At 41.6% G+C, this 16372-nt stretch overlaps 1 protein-coding gene across 4 annotated transcripts in view; it reads left to right on the top strand.

Annotated features, from left to right (window-relative positions):
- Positions 1-16372, top strand: part of TRRAP (transformation/transcription domain associated protein) — a 167768-nt gene that overhangs the window by 5256 nt on the left and 146140 nt on the right. For all 4 annotated transcript variants that reach the window (XM_082199559.1, XM_082199558.1, XM_082199556.1 and 1 more), the window contains exons 3-18: positions 554-603; positions 1488-1598; positions 1814-1918; positions 3141-3224; positions 5081-5137; positions 5923-6048; positions 7021-7098; positions 7334-7422; positions 7582-7678; positions 8301-8439; positions 9754-9832; positions 11123-11357; positions 11972-12299; positions 13336-13433; positions 13614-13808; positions 14354-14545. In XM_082199559.1, the coding sequence (XP_082055685.1) occupies positions 554-603; positions 1488-1598; positions 1814-1918; positions 3141-3224; positions 5081-5137; positions 5923-6048; positions 7021-7098; positions 7334-7422; positions 7582-7678; positions 8301-8439; positions 9754-9832; positions 11123-11357; positions 11972-12299; positions 13336-13433; positions 13614-13808; positions 14354-14545 (2063 nt within the window). The remainder of the gene's footprint in view (positions 1-553; positions 604-1487; positions 1599-1813; positions 1919-3140; positions 3225-5080; positions 5138-5922; positions 6049-7020; positions 7099-7333; positions 7423-7581; positions 7679-8300; positions 8440-9753; positions 9833-11122; positions 11358-11971; positions 12300-13335; positions 13434-13613; positions 13809-14353; positions 14546-16372) is intronic.

Raw genomic sequence — 16372 nt, 5'->3', positions numbered from 1 at the left:
CTAGCAGGAGTCCCCATCTTTACCGCAGTGTAAAGTCTTAAGTTTGAAGTGGGTTTGCAAACCTTGGGTGAAGCGTGAACCTGGTTAGCATTCACTTTAGGTAGTAGCATTGCTGTAGAGTGAATGCTAGACTGTGATTAAGGTCCTCAGGGAGAAAAGGAAATTGTTTTGGAGAGTGAAGGGAATATGGGCCTGAGGTTGGTTCCTGACCAAGAAATCAGGATTTGGAGTGAGCCAGAGTTGTGTCTGCACCGGGCCATGGTTCAGTAAACTCCACGGTCACCTTAAGCTTTGCTTTAATGAAGAAGCAAAATGATGAAAAATATTTTCTTGAACCCTGAAAAAGTAACTTTGTGTGTGACTGCGTGGAGATGGATGAGTGCAGGTGTGTTTGAGTGAGAGTTGTGATTTGTGGAATTCACAATTTGGGTCATGAGAGCTAAACTGATAAGATCTGACTGCTTCTTGGAGTGCGGTCAAAGAGCATTTCTTCAATATCTGTCAAACATGTCATTTAATCCCCCCTTTTTATTATTCTATTCTTGATTTGTAGCTGATGAAACAAAGCTGAAGATGATGCAAGAAGTCAGCGAAAACTTTGAGGTAACGAAAATCAGATCGCTGTCGTACTGATCTAAACATTGTAGACCTTTGTGGAGAGATTTCCAACAATAATTATGTAAGGTGGCTTCGCTACTAGAGACCCACCCAACTGAAATCTGATCAGGATAGTTAAAATTGGCCCACGCCCCCAAATCTACATAGGCTTGGTGCAGAGATACAAATCAAGCCAGCCTTGAATATAACACGTTTGCTGTGAGCCATAGCCCACCAGGTATACCATACAGGTGAGTTTTGATCTGGTGGAGGAGGGACATATTGTTCCATCTCTCCTTCAGCAGTCTGCTTGGTTTCTGTGCTGGCCACAGAGGAAGGAAAATTTCTTCCTCCTTAACCAACCCAGAACCACAATGAACTGGTGGAGAAGGGGTGGATCTCTCCATCATTCCACTGCTATCCTGCTTGGTAGGTTTTGCTTTTGTTTTAAAAAACTATTCTGCTAAGAGGCCAGTAATCTGCATTTCTAAGCTGGCCACAGTGGAGAGGGTTTCTTTTTTACAGCCAGCATTGCAAGGCAAATCACAACTGTGCTAGCAAATTTTCTTTTGTAAGGGGAGCAGGCTACTAACTTTTGTGGGCTTGCTGAAACACACTGAAGTTCAAGTATTGGGAAGGAGTCAGTAGGATTGCAAGTTTGTTGGCCGTTTGCACATCCCTCTATTCAAGCCTGGCAATATGTATGCATTGTCCTCAAAATGAGCGAAATAATTTGAAGAATTTTTGGCTTGTTTTCTTTTAGTAGCTGCAGCAGCTTGAAGTGGTTGGCTATGAAACCTTTGACTGCCATGCTTTCACTAAAGTACTTAATTCCACATTGTGTACATGTTTGAAATAAAGATCCTTAAAACATTGCTTTCTCCTACTAGAATGTGACGTCATCCCAGCAGTATTCCACATTTCTGGAACACATCATTCCTCGCTTCCTTACTTTTCTCCAGGACGGAGAGGTTCAATTTCTGCAGGAAAAGCCAGCACAGGTATATTTTGAAACAAACTCTTCTCTTTCTCTCAGGCTTTGTCTTTCAATGAGTCCTTTTGGCAAACCAGAAGGAAGCTTTGTTATTTATGCATATTGGGATTTTATCTGTGTGTTTTTCTTTAACATGTTCCTCAAGCTGTTAGGGTTTTACCATATGACTTTTCATTGAGTTATATATTTTGAGTTGATAACCCTCCTTTTATCTCTCCCCAGCAACTGAGAAAATTAGTTCTGGAAATAATTCATAGAATACCAACAAATGAACATCTTCGACCGCACACCAAAAATATCTTATCTGTGATGTTCAGATTTCTAGAGGTACTGTACTTTAAAAATATAATCTTAGCCACATTTTTTTTAAAAAAAGAATTACTCCTGTTGTGGATTTACCTACCTTTGAAACTTCATAACTAGAAAGATAACTAGAAGTGATGGAGTACTGTTTAAATGTCACGTGCTGTTCTGTTATTCCAATGTGCTTGTATATGAGACACAATGCAGCGAATGAGAGCCCTTAGGGCCAAGTAAAAAATAGACCGTTTTCATTTTATGTGGCATTAAAAAAAATCATTTGTCAACTGTGATGCAAAATGCACCAAACCTCCAATTTTCCAGGTTACTTGTGTGGAGAGGTTTTGTAGAAGATTAACCTACTTTCTTATTCCTCTCTATGATCGCTGTGTAAAGCTGCATTGCATGTTTTTGCTACATCCTGGTTTTCCCCTCCTCCTTTCCTAATTTATTATGTTTTATTGTTGTCTCCATTGTTGTAAAAAGTCTCTATTTTTTATAATTTTATTTATAGTTTTTTGTTTATATACATTTCAATAGTTTAACAATAGTTCTAACATTTAAAACCTCGACTTCCTTCCTCCTCTTTCTGCAGTTCCTTAAATTTATTTTATCATTTCCTGCATATTCTAAATCAACAGCTTAATCTTTTATTCATCTATTTTGATTATATGTTCTTTTGAAACTGCAGGTTATTACAGTAGTTCTGCCAGTGTCTTTATCTGTTTACAATTTGTAAATATTCAATAAACCATTTCCCTTCTTTTATGCATAAATAAATTTCTGTACTGTTTGGGTAGTTCTACACCTACAATTCCCAAGAGAAAAGCTTCTTTTTCTTTTTTATATTACAAATGTTACCTTGAACATCTTTTCTAGTTCATTATATATCATTTCCCAGTAAGCTTTAACTTTACTACAAGACCACCACATATGATAAAAAGTACCTTCTTTTTCTTTGCATTTCCAACACTTATTTGATTTTGATTTATGCATTTTTGGCAATCTACTATGTGTTAGATACCATGTATATAACATTTTCATGTAATTTGTGAAAAGTCTCTATGTACCTTGGGCTTCTTCTCATAACAAAATGACAATAAAGATTATTTTTAAGGAATTACTGTTTCACAGAAGCAAATACACTTTTCTGAATAATTCAGAAACTATGACAACTGTAACATTATTTTAAAAGTTCAGGAATTCAGTCACGAAATAATAAATCTGTTCTCTTTCCTCCTACACTTAGACTGAAAATGAAGAAAATGTACTTATTTGTTTGAGGATAATCATTGAATTGCACAAGCAGTTCCGGCCACCAATCACACAAGAGGTAAATTACTTTCTCCTGTACTATTAAAGTTTTATTTTTGTATTACTACTTGGATATGTTTGATTTGTGATTTTGTATTGCAGAGGGTTGGACTAGATGAACCTTGGTGTCCTTTCCATGCCTACAGTTCTATGATTCTGTGCTGTTATATTAGAAACATAATCTAATAATAATTGAAAATGGAATGGAAAAGAATTGTACCAGTGCTGCTGTCTCTTTATGAAATCTCTGGGAGGTTTCAGAAACCTTAGAATATTGTAATTAAGTACTTAAGCTTCAAGTTATGAGAAAAAGTGCATATAGTTGTGGATTTTATGGATATATTTCATAAATTATTAGAATACTTGTAAAGGAATCATTTGTTTGCTGTTTTACTATTACAGTACACACTATCTTATTGGATGAGTCAACTTAGGCTGCAATTGTGTACTCAGTAGGAAGCCCTGTTGAACTCATTGGGACTTCCTTCTCAGTAGATGTATAAAGGATTGTGCTGTTAAGTTCACATAAGGAAGGGTCTTGTCCTTTCCTTTTACCTATGCTCCACTCTGCCTCTCTGGAGTATTGGGGTGTGTGTTATTCAGCAGGGGTGGCCAGCTCCCAAGAGACTGTGATCTACTCGCAGAGTTAAAAACTGGCAGTGATCTACCCCCTTTTCTGGGGTTCAGGTCAAAGTTGTTGAGCTTCTTTGGGGGCAGCCAGTTATCACCTGCAGACGTCCAGTGATCTACTGGTGGTAGATCACGATCTACCTGTTGAACGTGCCTTTGTTATTGAATGTATAATGGACCAGGTACATTAGGTGATGGTGCCCAGGCTCTCTCTTAACTCAGTGGGGTGGGTGGGTGGTGGTGGGTGCTCCTAAACAATGTGGAATGGGGCATAGGGAGGTGCTACTTGGGGAGGAAATAAATATTCAAAAACTGGCTTGTTCCAAGCATTTACAATTAAGGCTGTTACGAAGGGGATAATTCTGAATCTTAACTACCATTTGAGGCTGCAAGTGGGAGAACATATAGAATCACAGAATTGTTAAGTTGGAAGGGACCCTGAGAGCCTTCAAGTCCAACAGCCTGCAGGAGTCTCAACTAAAGTATCCATGACAGATGGCCATCTCAGCTCTGCTTAAAAACCTCCAATGAAGGAGAATCCACCACCTTCCAAGGGAGTCTGTTCCACTGTCGAACAGCTCTTACTCTCAGAAAGTTCTTCCTTTCTTGTAATTTGAACCTATTGGATTGAGTCCTATCCTCCAAAGCAGGAGAAAGCAAGGTTGCTCCATCTTCCATGTGACAGCCCTTTAGATATTTGAAGATGGCTATCATATCTCCTCTTATCCACCCTTACTGGTGGTCTGTTCCTTTTCAGCAGGTTATACCCCTCTAATTCTTCTTTCCATTTATGAGTCTCCTCCCACCAGGTTTCAGTAACGCCTGTTAGGTCATATTTGCCATCCTGCATTAAGGGCTCAAATTCATCTTGCTGTGCTTTAGTATAGAGACAATTCAGATCACTTGTTGGAATTCTAAGTTCCCAAATTAAACTTAGGCATGGCCAATGCATAAAATAATTGAGCAATGGGTTCTGCATCCCGAAAGGACTTGGGTCTGAGTTTCTTAAACAGCTCCATCCTACATATCCATGAATACGGTTGTATCTGTGTAAATTGGCAAGAGAGCTGTAATCCTACTGGGCATGCTAAATAATTGGATGCCCTAAAACTAGTTACTTAAAACCTGCCCAGTTCACTTCCTTTGTTTTTAAAGTTGTTCAGTGTGAATACCTAGAAATAGAATGGCTTAAAAAAAAGTTTTTTAGAACATAGACTCATCCTTTTTTTCTCTCCCTTTCCACAGATACATCATTTTTTGGATTTTGTGAAACAGATTTACAAGGAGCTTCCAAAAGTAGTGGTAGGTCTTAATTTTTTTTTTTTGACTTCTGAAATCCACATTTTTGACCCATCATGGATAAAATACCCCAACTTGGTATCTTTTCTTTTATGCCTTCTGGAAGACTTTTGATTATTATTATTTTGCCTTGCAAAATTGGCAGGAGCTTGCGGGTCTGGTAATCGCCCACTCACTAGCTCCATAAGATCTCAATCTTGTCAGGATTCACTTGGAGATTCAAAGGCCGGGACAACAACAACGACAACAACCTTTACACCGCCTTTTTGTACAGTGCTTTCAAGTGTTCAAAGTACCTTTTGGTACTTGCAAGGGGCTGTATTAGAAAGATAGGATTGCAGTAGCCCTGAATGTATATTGAGAAGGATGCTGAAACGCTTGGTGTGGGCTTTGTAAATGCCATATTATAAGAAAAGATGTAGGGAGCAAACATTTAATCATAGATGATCAGCAGTGCCTATTATTGCAGCAGTATAATCATGCACTAATTGTATCCAGAGATAGCTAATAGGTTATTGAACTATTCTTAGTACGGTATTCACAGTTCTGTATTAATTATCAACAATGAGTTTTGCCAAAGTTGCCTTTTGTCAGAGCTCATTGCCAAAGCAGTCGCTCTTCTTCCTCCTTTCCTCCTGTCCCATCCCTCAGCAGCCACGGAGTCTGGTAGAAGTGGCTTTCCCCTGCTTTATTCGTGCTTCACCTCCGTAAGCTTATCAGCGCTTGTGAAGTCGGCGAGATCTGCAGCTATTGTTAATGCTTCAAAATCTCTTTGCTTCTTGCCGTAGAATCGCTACTTTGAGAATCCTCAGGTTATCCCCGACAACACTGTTCCTACTCCAGAAATGGTGGGTATGATCACGACGATCGTAGTGAAAGTAAATCCAGAACGGGACGACAGCGAAACGAGAACGGTATGTATAATACACGACTCCGGCTTGTAATAGAACCCCGTGGTTTGCGGTGCATCTGCGTTGGCATGAAGTAAATATGAACCTTGGCGGTGCCAAGATGGGAGACTGCGGAGAGCCCCACCTGAGCAATACATCTATAAGCAATATATGTCACCTCCTGTCTGCCACCTGGTGGAGTTTGGTTATCTCTTTTCATCACTGGACACCACTCTTTTTGTTTTTATATATTTAGCATTTCTGACCCATTCAGTCTCTCACTCCCCTATACAGCATCGGTTTCTGTCCTTTCTGCCTCTCCTTTCTCTCTCACTGACTTCCCACGGGGGTTGTGAGTCCTCCTAGAATCATAGAGTTGGAAGGGACCCTGAGGATCATCTAGTCCAACCTCCTGAAATGCAGGAATATGCAGCTGTCCCTTATGGGGATTGAACGTCCGACCTTGGCATTATCAGCACCATGCTCTCACTTACCAAGCTATCTCTGGTGCCTCAGATCCCTCCATACCCCGTTGCCCTGGCCAAGCACACTCTTTGTGGCAGTCCTACTTTCCTTCATAGTTTGTCCTCTTCCCTTCTGTCTCTTCCTTTGTGCTGCTTCATGTCTCTCTGTTCTGCCTTTCCTCTTGTCTTCCTTCATTCTTACTCCCCGCCTTGCCTTCTATTTCCCATTGGGAGTGACACCCAACAGTCTGATGCTGCTCTTTCATCTGAAGGATGTTCTCTGCATCCTCCGCTTGCCCAGCATCATTAAGCTGTTTGTCGGGTCTTCAGCAGGGTCACGTGGACCAAGTTGGAGCTTGAGAAAGAAAAAAATCATGTTGGTTAAAACTTGCAAGCTATATTGAAACAAACTGATCCAAGAAAGCAGCTGTCAAACTGTGTTTCATGCTAACAGCTTAAAATTTTTTAAAATCCCATTTTATAAGAGACATTTTGTGGAAATGTTTGCCCTTTGCTTCTGTTTTTCCCCCAGCATTCAATAATTCCTCGAGGCTCTCTCTCCTTGAAGGTGTTAGCTGAGCTGCCCATTATTGTTGTCCTTATGTATCAGGTGAGTACTGGAATGCTTCATATAAATAACCTGCTTGTGTCTAAATTTCTGCCCTGTCTTCTAGCCAAACTTTAGGGCTTCCCCCTCCCCTCATCTGGCATATGAATGGAGGGCGGCTGTAACTTTTGGGGCATCAAGCTGCGAACTTATTTGGGTTGCAGGTTTGTTCGAAAACCGCCTTGTAAGCAACAATCATATATCTTTCATCACACATTGTTTTCTTTTCTTTCTTTAGCTGTACAAACTGAACATCCATAACGTGGTGGCTGAATTTGTACCCTTGATCATGAATACAATTATTATTCAGGTGTCCACACAAGCAAGGTAAGGTTACATAACAAAACCTCCTGGCAAAGCCTTTTTACATTAGCCATGTAAATGGTAACGTTTAAGCTTTAAAAAAACAAGAAGCACCATTCATGAGGTAACTTTTTTTAAAAAAGAAAGGCAAGACTAAATCACTGTTTGACGTTCAATTTTCAGGCAGCATAAACTTTACAACAAGGAACTGTATGCTGACTTCATTGCTGCACAGATAAAAACGTTGTCGTTCTTGGCCTACATAATAAGAATTTATCAGGTAAGTTCCATTTGAGAGGTTTGAGCATTCTTGGACAGGTGGAGGCAGAGAGTCATGCGTTCCACTAGTTAACAGAACTTTTTTTGATGGGTGCATAGGCTGTATCAAAAGAGAACAAAATAAGAAACCTTTAAATTCCATGTAAAAGTGAAATACTTTTGAAACCCCAAAAAGTATGTGTAAAACTATGTTTTGTATTAACACAGGGAGTGGGGAAAACCTTACTGAACTACAACTCCCATCAGCCCTAGTAAGCATGGCCAACGACCGGGGATTATGGGAGTTTTTGTCCAGCCGCATATGGAGGACTAATGATTCTCCACAAAGCCATATAACTGGGGATTTCTGAGGATTCATAGGAGGTAGAAGAAAGTGGGAATTCCCTCTCCTTACTTTCCTTCTCACCCACTCCCCAATTTTGGTTTTTGTTTGTGTTTTTTGTTTGGATTCCTATCCCCATCTCTGCTTAATACAACCACCTCTGTAGATGGGGCCTCTGTATACACAGTGGAAAGTAAGCCTTATTGATGCCTCTACCAGGGTGTGAGTCAGTTGAGATTTTTACCTATATATGCCATAAATATAGCTGGAATATATGCATCTATATTTTTACTTTCATCAGGAATTGGTGGCCAAGTATTCTCAGCAAATGGTAAAAGGCATGTTGCAGTTGCTGTCAAACTGTCCTGCAGAAACAGCTCACCTGAGAAAGGAGCTTCTCATCGCAGCCAAGCATATTCTGACCACGGACCTGAGGAGCCGTATGTCCCTTTTGCATATTTTAAATAGTTGGAATATGTTGGTGGGAAAATGGTGAGAGGTGGGTCACAAGGTATGGTTCTGTGTTCTCAGTGTTACGAGTCCTCTCTTGTTAAGGTTGCTTTATGATTGCTGCCAGAGTCAAGTGGGTGCAATTAGCACAGCAGTTTCAGAGCTAGTTTGAGTTCGCTTCACATGGCGTGAAGTGGATAGAAAATCAGCCATGCCTATGAACTGGAACCGGTCAAACAGGTCAAATCAGACTGCTGGTACCTGGGAATTTAATATCTTACATTGGTAAAAGTAAAATCAATTGGAATCTGCCAAATTAAATGCAAAGTCCTCACCCCCCATAAGGTGCTGGTGAGCCTATAGAGTGGAAAAACAAATTTTTTGAGTTTACACTACTCTTCCACAGTTACTTTGTACAGTAGAAATATGGGATTGTATACAATGAAGTCATTCTCTGTTCTCCGCTCATTTTCTTATGGTGTGTGCTAGATAAAACTTGTTTTTGGATTGTCTAAATAGATCTATCAAATCGTGATTTGACAAAGGTATAGCTTAGCTTAATTCTGCACATGGGATCCAGCTCTACAGACCCCCTAATCTTGCACTTTCCTTTAAGGATTGCAGTCTTGAGTGTAACTTAATTGCTAATTAAGTGTGTTTATCTCATTAACAAAAGCATAATGATATGGAAAGTAACGTCTATGTTTGACTCTTGAAAGGGGCATGTTAATCTCCTTATGTTTCTTGCTTTCGTGTTCTCAGTCAAACCTAGTCGACCTCACAAGGCTGTTGTGAAGTGAAATGACATAAAGTAAAATGGCATGTACATCACCCTCAGCTCTTTAAACCAATGAGAGAAATTAACAATGTAGAAATACACAGTTTCAGAAGCACATCTTGGTCAGATCTTTCTATACTAGTGTTCCTTAATACATTTAACATAATTTCTTAGGGGAGTTTTTCTGCTGATCTGTAGAGGGATGAGAAGGCTCTAAATGTTTGTACCACTCCAGTAAACTTGGGCAGGGTTCTCAGAATCAGTTTAAGGAAACAAATATTTGCAAGCTAAGTAAATACCTGCGGCATTTTTCCTTCACTGAAGAGAGCAGCATGCTAAATTCACTTTTGGCAGAACTGCCACTTCCCGAGGATTAAAAGTCATGCTTGGTAGGCTAAATTTTGCAGGAAATGTTTGATTGGTGGCCCAGTAGTTGGACTGCCTTCTGCATTAATTAAAGCTGCTTAATAATTCTTGTTTTGTTGCCTCCATCATGACAGCGTTCTCTTGTCACTTTTCACTACAGAATTTATTCCGTGCATGGACAAATTGTTCGATGAATCCATACTAATAGGCTCTGGATACACGGCCCGTGAAACCCTGAGGTGCGTAATGAAGCTTGTTCTCTATCTGTTAATGCTGCCAGCGCATTGGATGTTTTAGCGGGTGCACAAGATCATAACCAGGTCTTTGTCCTACCTGCGCTCCCATTTATTGGCTGAAGAAGGCAAAAAGGCAAAAGGGCTGCTCACTCATTATCCCTCCGTGTGTACATTATACCCAAGGAGGCTGTAGGAGGACCACATCTATAGACCCTACCCATGACAGGCTCCTGGCATCCCAGTCCCCTGGTGTCCATACATTAAGGGAATTGTCAGAAAGGAGAGTTTGCAGCTCTGTGCATTTTGAGACCCCCAGTTATGTCCACTTCTCAATGGTCCCTGAATGTGCAGATGGTTTGGCATTGCCGGCAGGTGCAGTCCCTCTCTTCTCTCCATTGTGTCTTCTCTACAGGGGGTCGGCTAATAAGTTAATGGTTGTGCAAGGCATCTTTTCTTGCATGTGCCATGATGGCTGTTTTCTACTCTACTAAGTTTAGTCCCCAGGTTAGATGGCGCCTTTTATGCCTTCTTCGGCAACTCCTGCAGCCAAGATAGTGCCAAACATATTGCTCTGCTTTCCTTTGGACTACATCAGTGGTGTCCAAACTTTTTTCAAAGAGGGCCAGATTTGATGAAGTGAAGGGCCTTGGGGGCTGAATAAAGGGCCAACAAAAGTTGTTGACTTTTTTTAGGATTGAAGTTTTTGATCTTTTTTTAAGGGTTGCAGGTGTTGAGGTTTTTTTAGGATTTTACTCCAGGAAATAAACTACCACAGTTTATTAGGCCCCCAAAACGGACTTTGGACATGCCTGGACTACATCAATGCCATCTGGGCAGCCCAGGACCTCCATGCACACTGCCCAGGCTTGCTCCCTAGAGAGGTCACTTCGGTGCTGCTAACAGCGGTTTGACTCTGTCCCCGGAGGTGTGCTCCATTGTCTCTTGAGACAGACAGATGCAAACAACCTCTGCCATCGGAGGCAGGATTCCTCTGAATACTAATTGCTGAGAATCACATGAGTGGCGAGAGTTGCTCTTGCACTCAGGTCCTGTGTGCATGCTTCTCCTAGGCTGGCCACCTTGAGAACAGGATCCTAGACTGGGTGGCCCATTGGCCTGTTTATTAATTGCAGTGGGTCTTCTCTAAGGAAGGACTGACATTGGTTACCACCCTTTCACTCCTCATCACTGTGTGTTGGACGTCTATGTTGGCTTCACACATATCGGCTCAACACGTAAACTGGAGATATTACGCTAAAGTAACTAGTTTATTTGCTCTTTGTGTGTTCCCAGGCCCCTTGCGTACAGCACTTTAGCAGATCTGGTTCATCATGTCCGACAGCATTTGCCGCTCAATGACCTCTCCCTTGCTGTCCAGTTATTTGCTAAGAATATTGATGACGAATCATTGCCCAGCAGTATCCAGACCATGTCATGCAAACTTCTGCTAAATCTCGTGGACTGCATTCGATCCAAGAGCGAACAGGAAAATGGAAATGGCAGAGACATCCTCATGAGGATGTTGGAGGTACTGTGGCATTTAAAGTAGGGGTGCTGGAATGAAAATATTCATTAAAATCACATAGCTGCTCAGAAACGAGGCCTCTGTGCTGAGGAGGTGGAATTAAATATATAACTAAATGGAAAAGGTAGATTGATCTACTTGGGACCGGAGGTGCTATTCAACAAAATTTTACTTGGAGCAGACCCGTTGAAATGAATGAATGTTTACGTTAGCTCCATTGATTTTAATGGATCTACTCTGAGTTAAAACCTGAGCTGAAAACCACCCTTGGGCTCATGCATTTGCTTCTTCTATTTTGTGCTGCCTCCTGTTTAGAGGGAAACCACCGGTTGTCATTACATCTGAAAGGACAAAACTATGGCTTGCACTTGCCCTTCATACAGGGAATGGCAAAGCATAGTTCAAAGCTGCTTTGTGATCCCAGTTTGGAGGGCAAGTTCAAAACCATAGTTTGTCCAGCTCTAATGGCAAGTGTTAGTTTGCCTTCTAGCAGAGGGAGGTGTGTGTGTGTGAACGCCAGTATCATTCCAGCCTCTCACTGGTTGTCGGATTTGGCGTTACACCTAGATTCAGATGATGAATCTTACTTTGTTGTGACGGTGTTTCTTCTCCTCCAGGTTTTCGTCCTTAAATTCCACACCATTGCCCGCTATCAGCTCTCCGTGATCTTTAAAAAGTGCAAGCCGCAGTCTGAACTTGGGGCAGGAGAAGCCGCCTTGCCCAGTGTGCCGGCTGGAGGAAACGCCCCTCCGGTTCCTGTTCCGTCCCCTGCTCCCACCACTCCCGTGGCCCCTGCCCCGGGGCCTGTCTTTGAGAAGCAAGGGGAGAAGGAGAAGGAAGACAAGCAAACATTCCAAGTCACGGATTGCCGAAGCTTGGTGAAAACCTTGGTCTGCGGCGTCAAGACGATTACCTGGGGTATCACGTCTTGCAAAGCTCCTGGTGGTAAGGTGGCATGATTCAAATTTTACCTGGGCTTTTTTCCTAGGGTGGTGCAACCTTTTTTTTTAAAAAAAGAGCAATTTATCATATGGGTTTTAGTTACGCATTTATTTAAAATATGCATATGAGTACAGTGGTGCCTCGCAAGACGAAAAGAATCCGTTCTGTGATTCTCTTCGTCTAGCGGTTTTTTCGTCTTGCAAAGCAAGCCCATTGACGGATTAGCGCTATTAGCTGCTTTTAGCGGCTTTTAGTGGCTTATCTGCTGATCGGATCAGCTGATAAGCGGCTTAGCGGCTTAGAAAAGGGGGGGAGGGAAAAAGACCAGCAGGAACTCGCAAGACATTGTCGTCTTGCGAAGCAAGCCCATAGGAAATTCGTTTTGCGAAGCACCTCCAAAACGGAAAAGTCTTTCGTCTAGCGAGTTTTCCGTCTTGCGAGGCATTCGTCTTGCGGGGCACCACTGTATGTCAGTTGCTGGAAACCTCAAGAGAGGAGAGTGTTCCTGTTCTCGGGTGGGAGTTGCGGGCTTTCCTGTAGGCATCAGGTTGGCCACTGTGAGACCAAGATGCTGGACTAGATGGGACATTGACCTAATCTAGCAGGACTCTTCTTACGTTCTGGGTTATTATTTCCGAAACAAGAAACACCCTTTGCGCTTAGGTGATGCATGCATGTACTGTAGGTGAAATTCCTCCTCTGTAGTGATGTGGGAGAAGGGAGAATTGGCTAAGATACTGCTTGCTGTCTGCAGATTTTACTGCATTAGGTTTTGTGTGTCTGTGAAAGGCCCCCAAAGCTGTGAACAGCGTATTAATACAAAAATACAAGCACCCATTTTAAAAATAGTCGTATACATATTTAAATGTGATGCCTGATTAATTGGGGGCACCTTTTAGATTCAAAGTTTTGAAGCAGATTAAACTGTGGGATTAATTGTTGTGAGCTGCTCTAGTTTTTCCCATTTTGTTGCACAAGTGCACACTTTTTAGCAGTAAAAAGTAATTTCTCTTTCAATTCCTTTTCTTCTTTTTTTCAGAAGCTCAGTTCATTCCCAATAAGCAGCTGCAACCTAAAGAGACACAAATATACATCAAGCTGGTCAAATATGCAATGCAAGCTTTGGATATTTATCAGGCACGTATCCTAGCTGTTGTTTAATTGCTCTGTAATTTTAATCTCCATGGTTTATTCCAAATCATTTTTTCAATTTGCGGCTTTTCAATCGCTTTGGATATTTTGAGACGGGAAGCCAGTACAAATGGTGGTGGGGATGCATGTTGACTTGAATCCGGTCTTGTGTCTCCATTGCAAAAGGTTCAAATAGCTGGAAATGGGCAGACGTACATCCGAGTTGCAAATTGCCAGACCGTCAGGATGAAAGAGGAGAAGGAGGTCCTGGAGCATTTTGCCGGCGTCTTCACAATGATGAATGCTCTGACTTTTAAAGAAATCTTCCAGACGACAGTTCCATACATGGTTGAAAGAATCTCTAAGAACTATGCCCTTCAGGTAGTATGTTTCGTGTACTTGATAGTAGTGTGAGCCCTGACAAAAACTTTCTGTTGAGCTTGGAAGATTTCTTTGTTAACATGCCACTGTGTTGTCATTCTGTCGCCTTTACGGCTGATCCAGCCTTTGCTAACCTGCTGCCCTCCAAATGTTTTGGACTTCAGTTCCCATCAGCCCCAGCCAGCGTGGCTAGGCTTGTTGGGGCTGATGGGAATTGTAGTCCAAATCATCTGGAGGGCAGCAGGTTAGCAAACGCTGGGTTAAGCAATAAACTACACTAAGTTGAACTGACAATAGTTCTTGTCCTCACTGGAAATGGACAGTGGTTTGGAGGAACTGTTATTTGATGCATAGCTTGCTACTCTTGTTTCCTTCTTGTGGAATCAAATGGGATGTCAGTGAAATGAAATCTGTAAAAAGGCAAGCTACTTGAAAACAATTTGAAATCAACTCAGTGACCGATAACGTTAAGCAAATGTTTTTTTGAAAAAAACAAATCATTGCCAGTGGTTATTCCTAATTGTTTCATTCTCTCCTTTTGACAGATTGTTGCCAATTCTTTCTTGGCCAACCCAACTACCTCAGCTCTGTTTGCCACAATCCTGGTGGAGTATCTCTTGGATCGGTTGCCTGAGATGGGCTCTAACGTGGAGCTCTCCAACCTGTATCTCAAACTTTTCAAGTTAGTCTTTGGTTCCGTTTCACTTTTTGCAGCGGAAAACGAACAGATGCTTAAGGTAAATGTTGCAAACGGGTAAAAATGGTGAGATCTCTTAATGCGCCCAGGGTTGACTTCTGAAATGTACGTGTGTGTGTGTGTGTGTGTGTGTGTAAAGCTCAAAATCTTATGGGATCTACCACTATATATATATATATAGAGAGAGAGAGAGAGAGTGTGTGTGTAGTTCCCATGAGATTTTGAGCTTTAGGCCGCAAGCCCATATGCACTTACCTTGCAAGTCCTGCTGAATTTGGTGGGACGTATTTCTGAGTGGATTTGTGTAGGATTGCATCATAAAGGAGGTGCACTCTCTATAAAACATGACATCTTAAGATTGTCATGGTGGCTTCTTTGTGCATTCAAGGCTGCTTTCGTTCAGGCATCAGGCTATACAGCAAACCTCTTTTGAAACAGAGGGCAGTTCTGAAAGCAGTTTTGAGTTCAATTTCATTGTTTTAGCCATTGTCTAACATACAGCGTAGTACATAGCGATGGCCACGTGCCAGCCAGTTTCTGCTTTAAAAAGATTAAAATTACAACAACAACATCTCTGTAACCCAGTTTACGTCATGATAATGAGAAAACACTGCCTGAGAGTTCTCTAAAGCCAGAATAAGTAAAGCCACTGTCTAGGCTCTCCTCAATGTTATTGTTAGTAGATTTTATATACAGTCAAACCTCTTCTTATGTCTGCCTCTGCTTGCATCCATTTTGCCCAACGTCCGCAGCAAACCCGGAACTAACCAGTGGGTTTGCCGCTGGTCACACATGCGCAGGAGTGGTGATTGCCGCCTGCGCACAACAGTGCCTCTCCCAGCGACCTGTTTCGACCTCCGGACAGACCTCCGGAATGGATTATGGTTGCAGGTAGAGGTTACACTGTATACATATGTATGTGAATTGGTAAACCAATCAACCAATTGGCAAACCAATCAAAAGCAGTTTGTGACATAAGATTGGAAAGTTTGCTATTCAAAGTGGGGAGAATAGAATTCATCCAGATTTCCATTTGGATGAATGTAAGTTGTTATTCGGTTCCTGAGCAATGTTTACAAAGCTGCTTTGCTTCCGATGAGAGTTTATTGGCACTGTTCATTCCTTATTGGACTTTGATGGCTTGCTGTTTTAAATACACAGTGCACTATTTTGTTCCTCTGCCAGGAAGTCCTGATTATTCGTGGATTAATAATTGAACTCAAGCACTTCCTGTCTTGTAAAGGAGCCCCAAATGTGTAAGGCATCCTGCCTCTGATGCATTGTGTTCCCTTATTCTGCTGCCAGAACCAAGGTCACTTTCATTTTATAAACGGCAAATCCAATTTAAATGGTGTGATATACTGCCGTCGCCACTCCATGCCTGTTAAATTATTTGATTCTCAAGAATTGATGGTGTGGCCTTGAGTAGACAATTTAATTTGAGTGATGAAAGCTATTCGCAGCAATTGTGAAGCAAGGTCTAGGGCCTTTAGATGTTAATAAAACCCATAATTATTTCAGAGTTTGTACCTGGGCCGAGTCTTGTCGATCTGTCTTCTTCTTTTTTTAGTAATAGCTTGCACAAGGCTTTTAATTTCTTCTGTATTTCTAAGGATGCATTAATCCAAATTGTACTGTGCTAATCATGTTGGTCCCTTTGTGCATTGTGCGTTAGCTTGGTGCAGTTCTGTGTGAGAGAACAAGGAAATAGGATGACAAATGGTACAGCATGCTTCAGAAACTGGGGCAGAGCTCATTGGCTCAGTCCATTGATCCCCAGGATCCCCTTGGATTTTTTGGTTTCCCCTTCCTTTTATAATAAGCAGATCTCCACTTTATTTATTTAACAGACACACGCCTTCTGGAA

The sequence above is a fragment of the Podarcis vaucheri genome (assembly GCF_965113315.1).
Source record: "Podarcis vaucheri genome assembly, chromosome: 14".
Classification (NCBI taxonomy): Eukaryota; Metazoa; Chordata; class Lepidosauria; order Squamata; family Lacertidae; genus Podarcis; species Podarcis vaucheri.
Note: the sequence above shows the minus strand (reverse complement) of the source record. Positions and strands in the feature narration are given on the sequence as shown.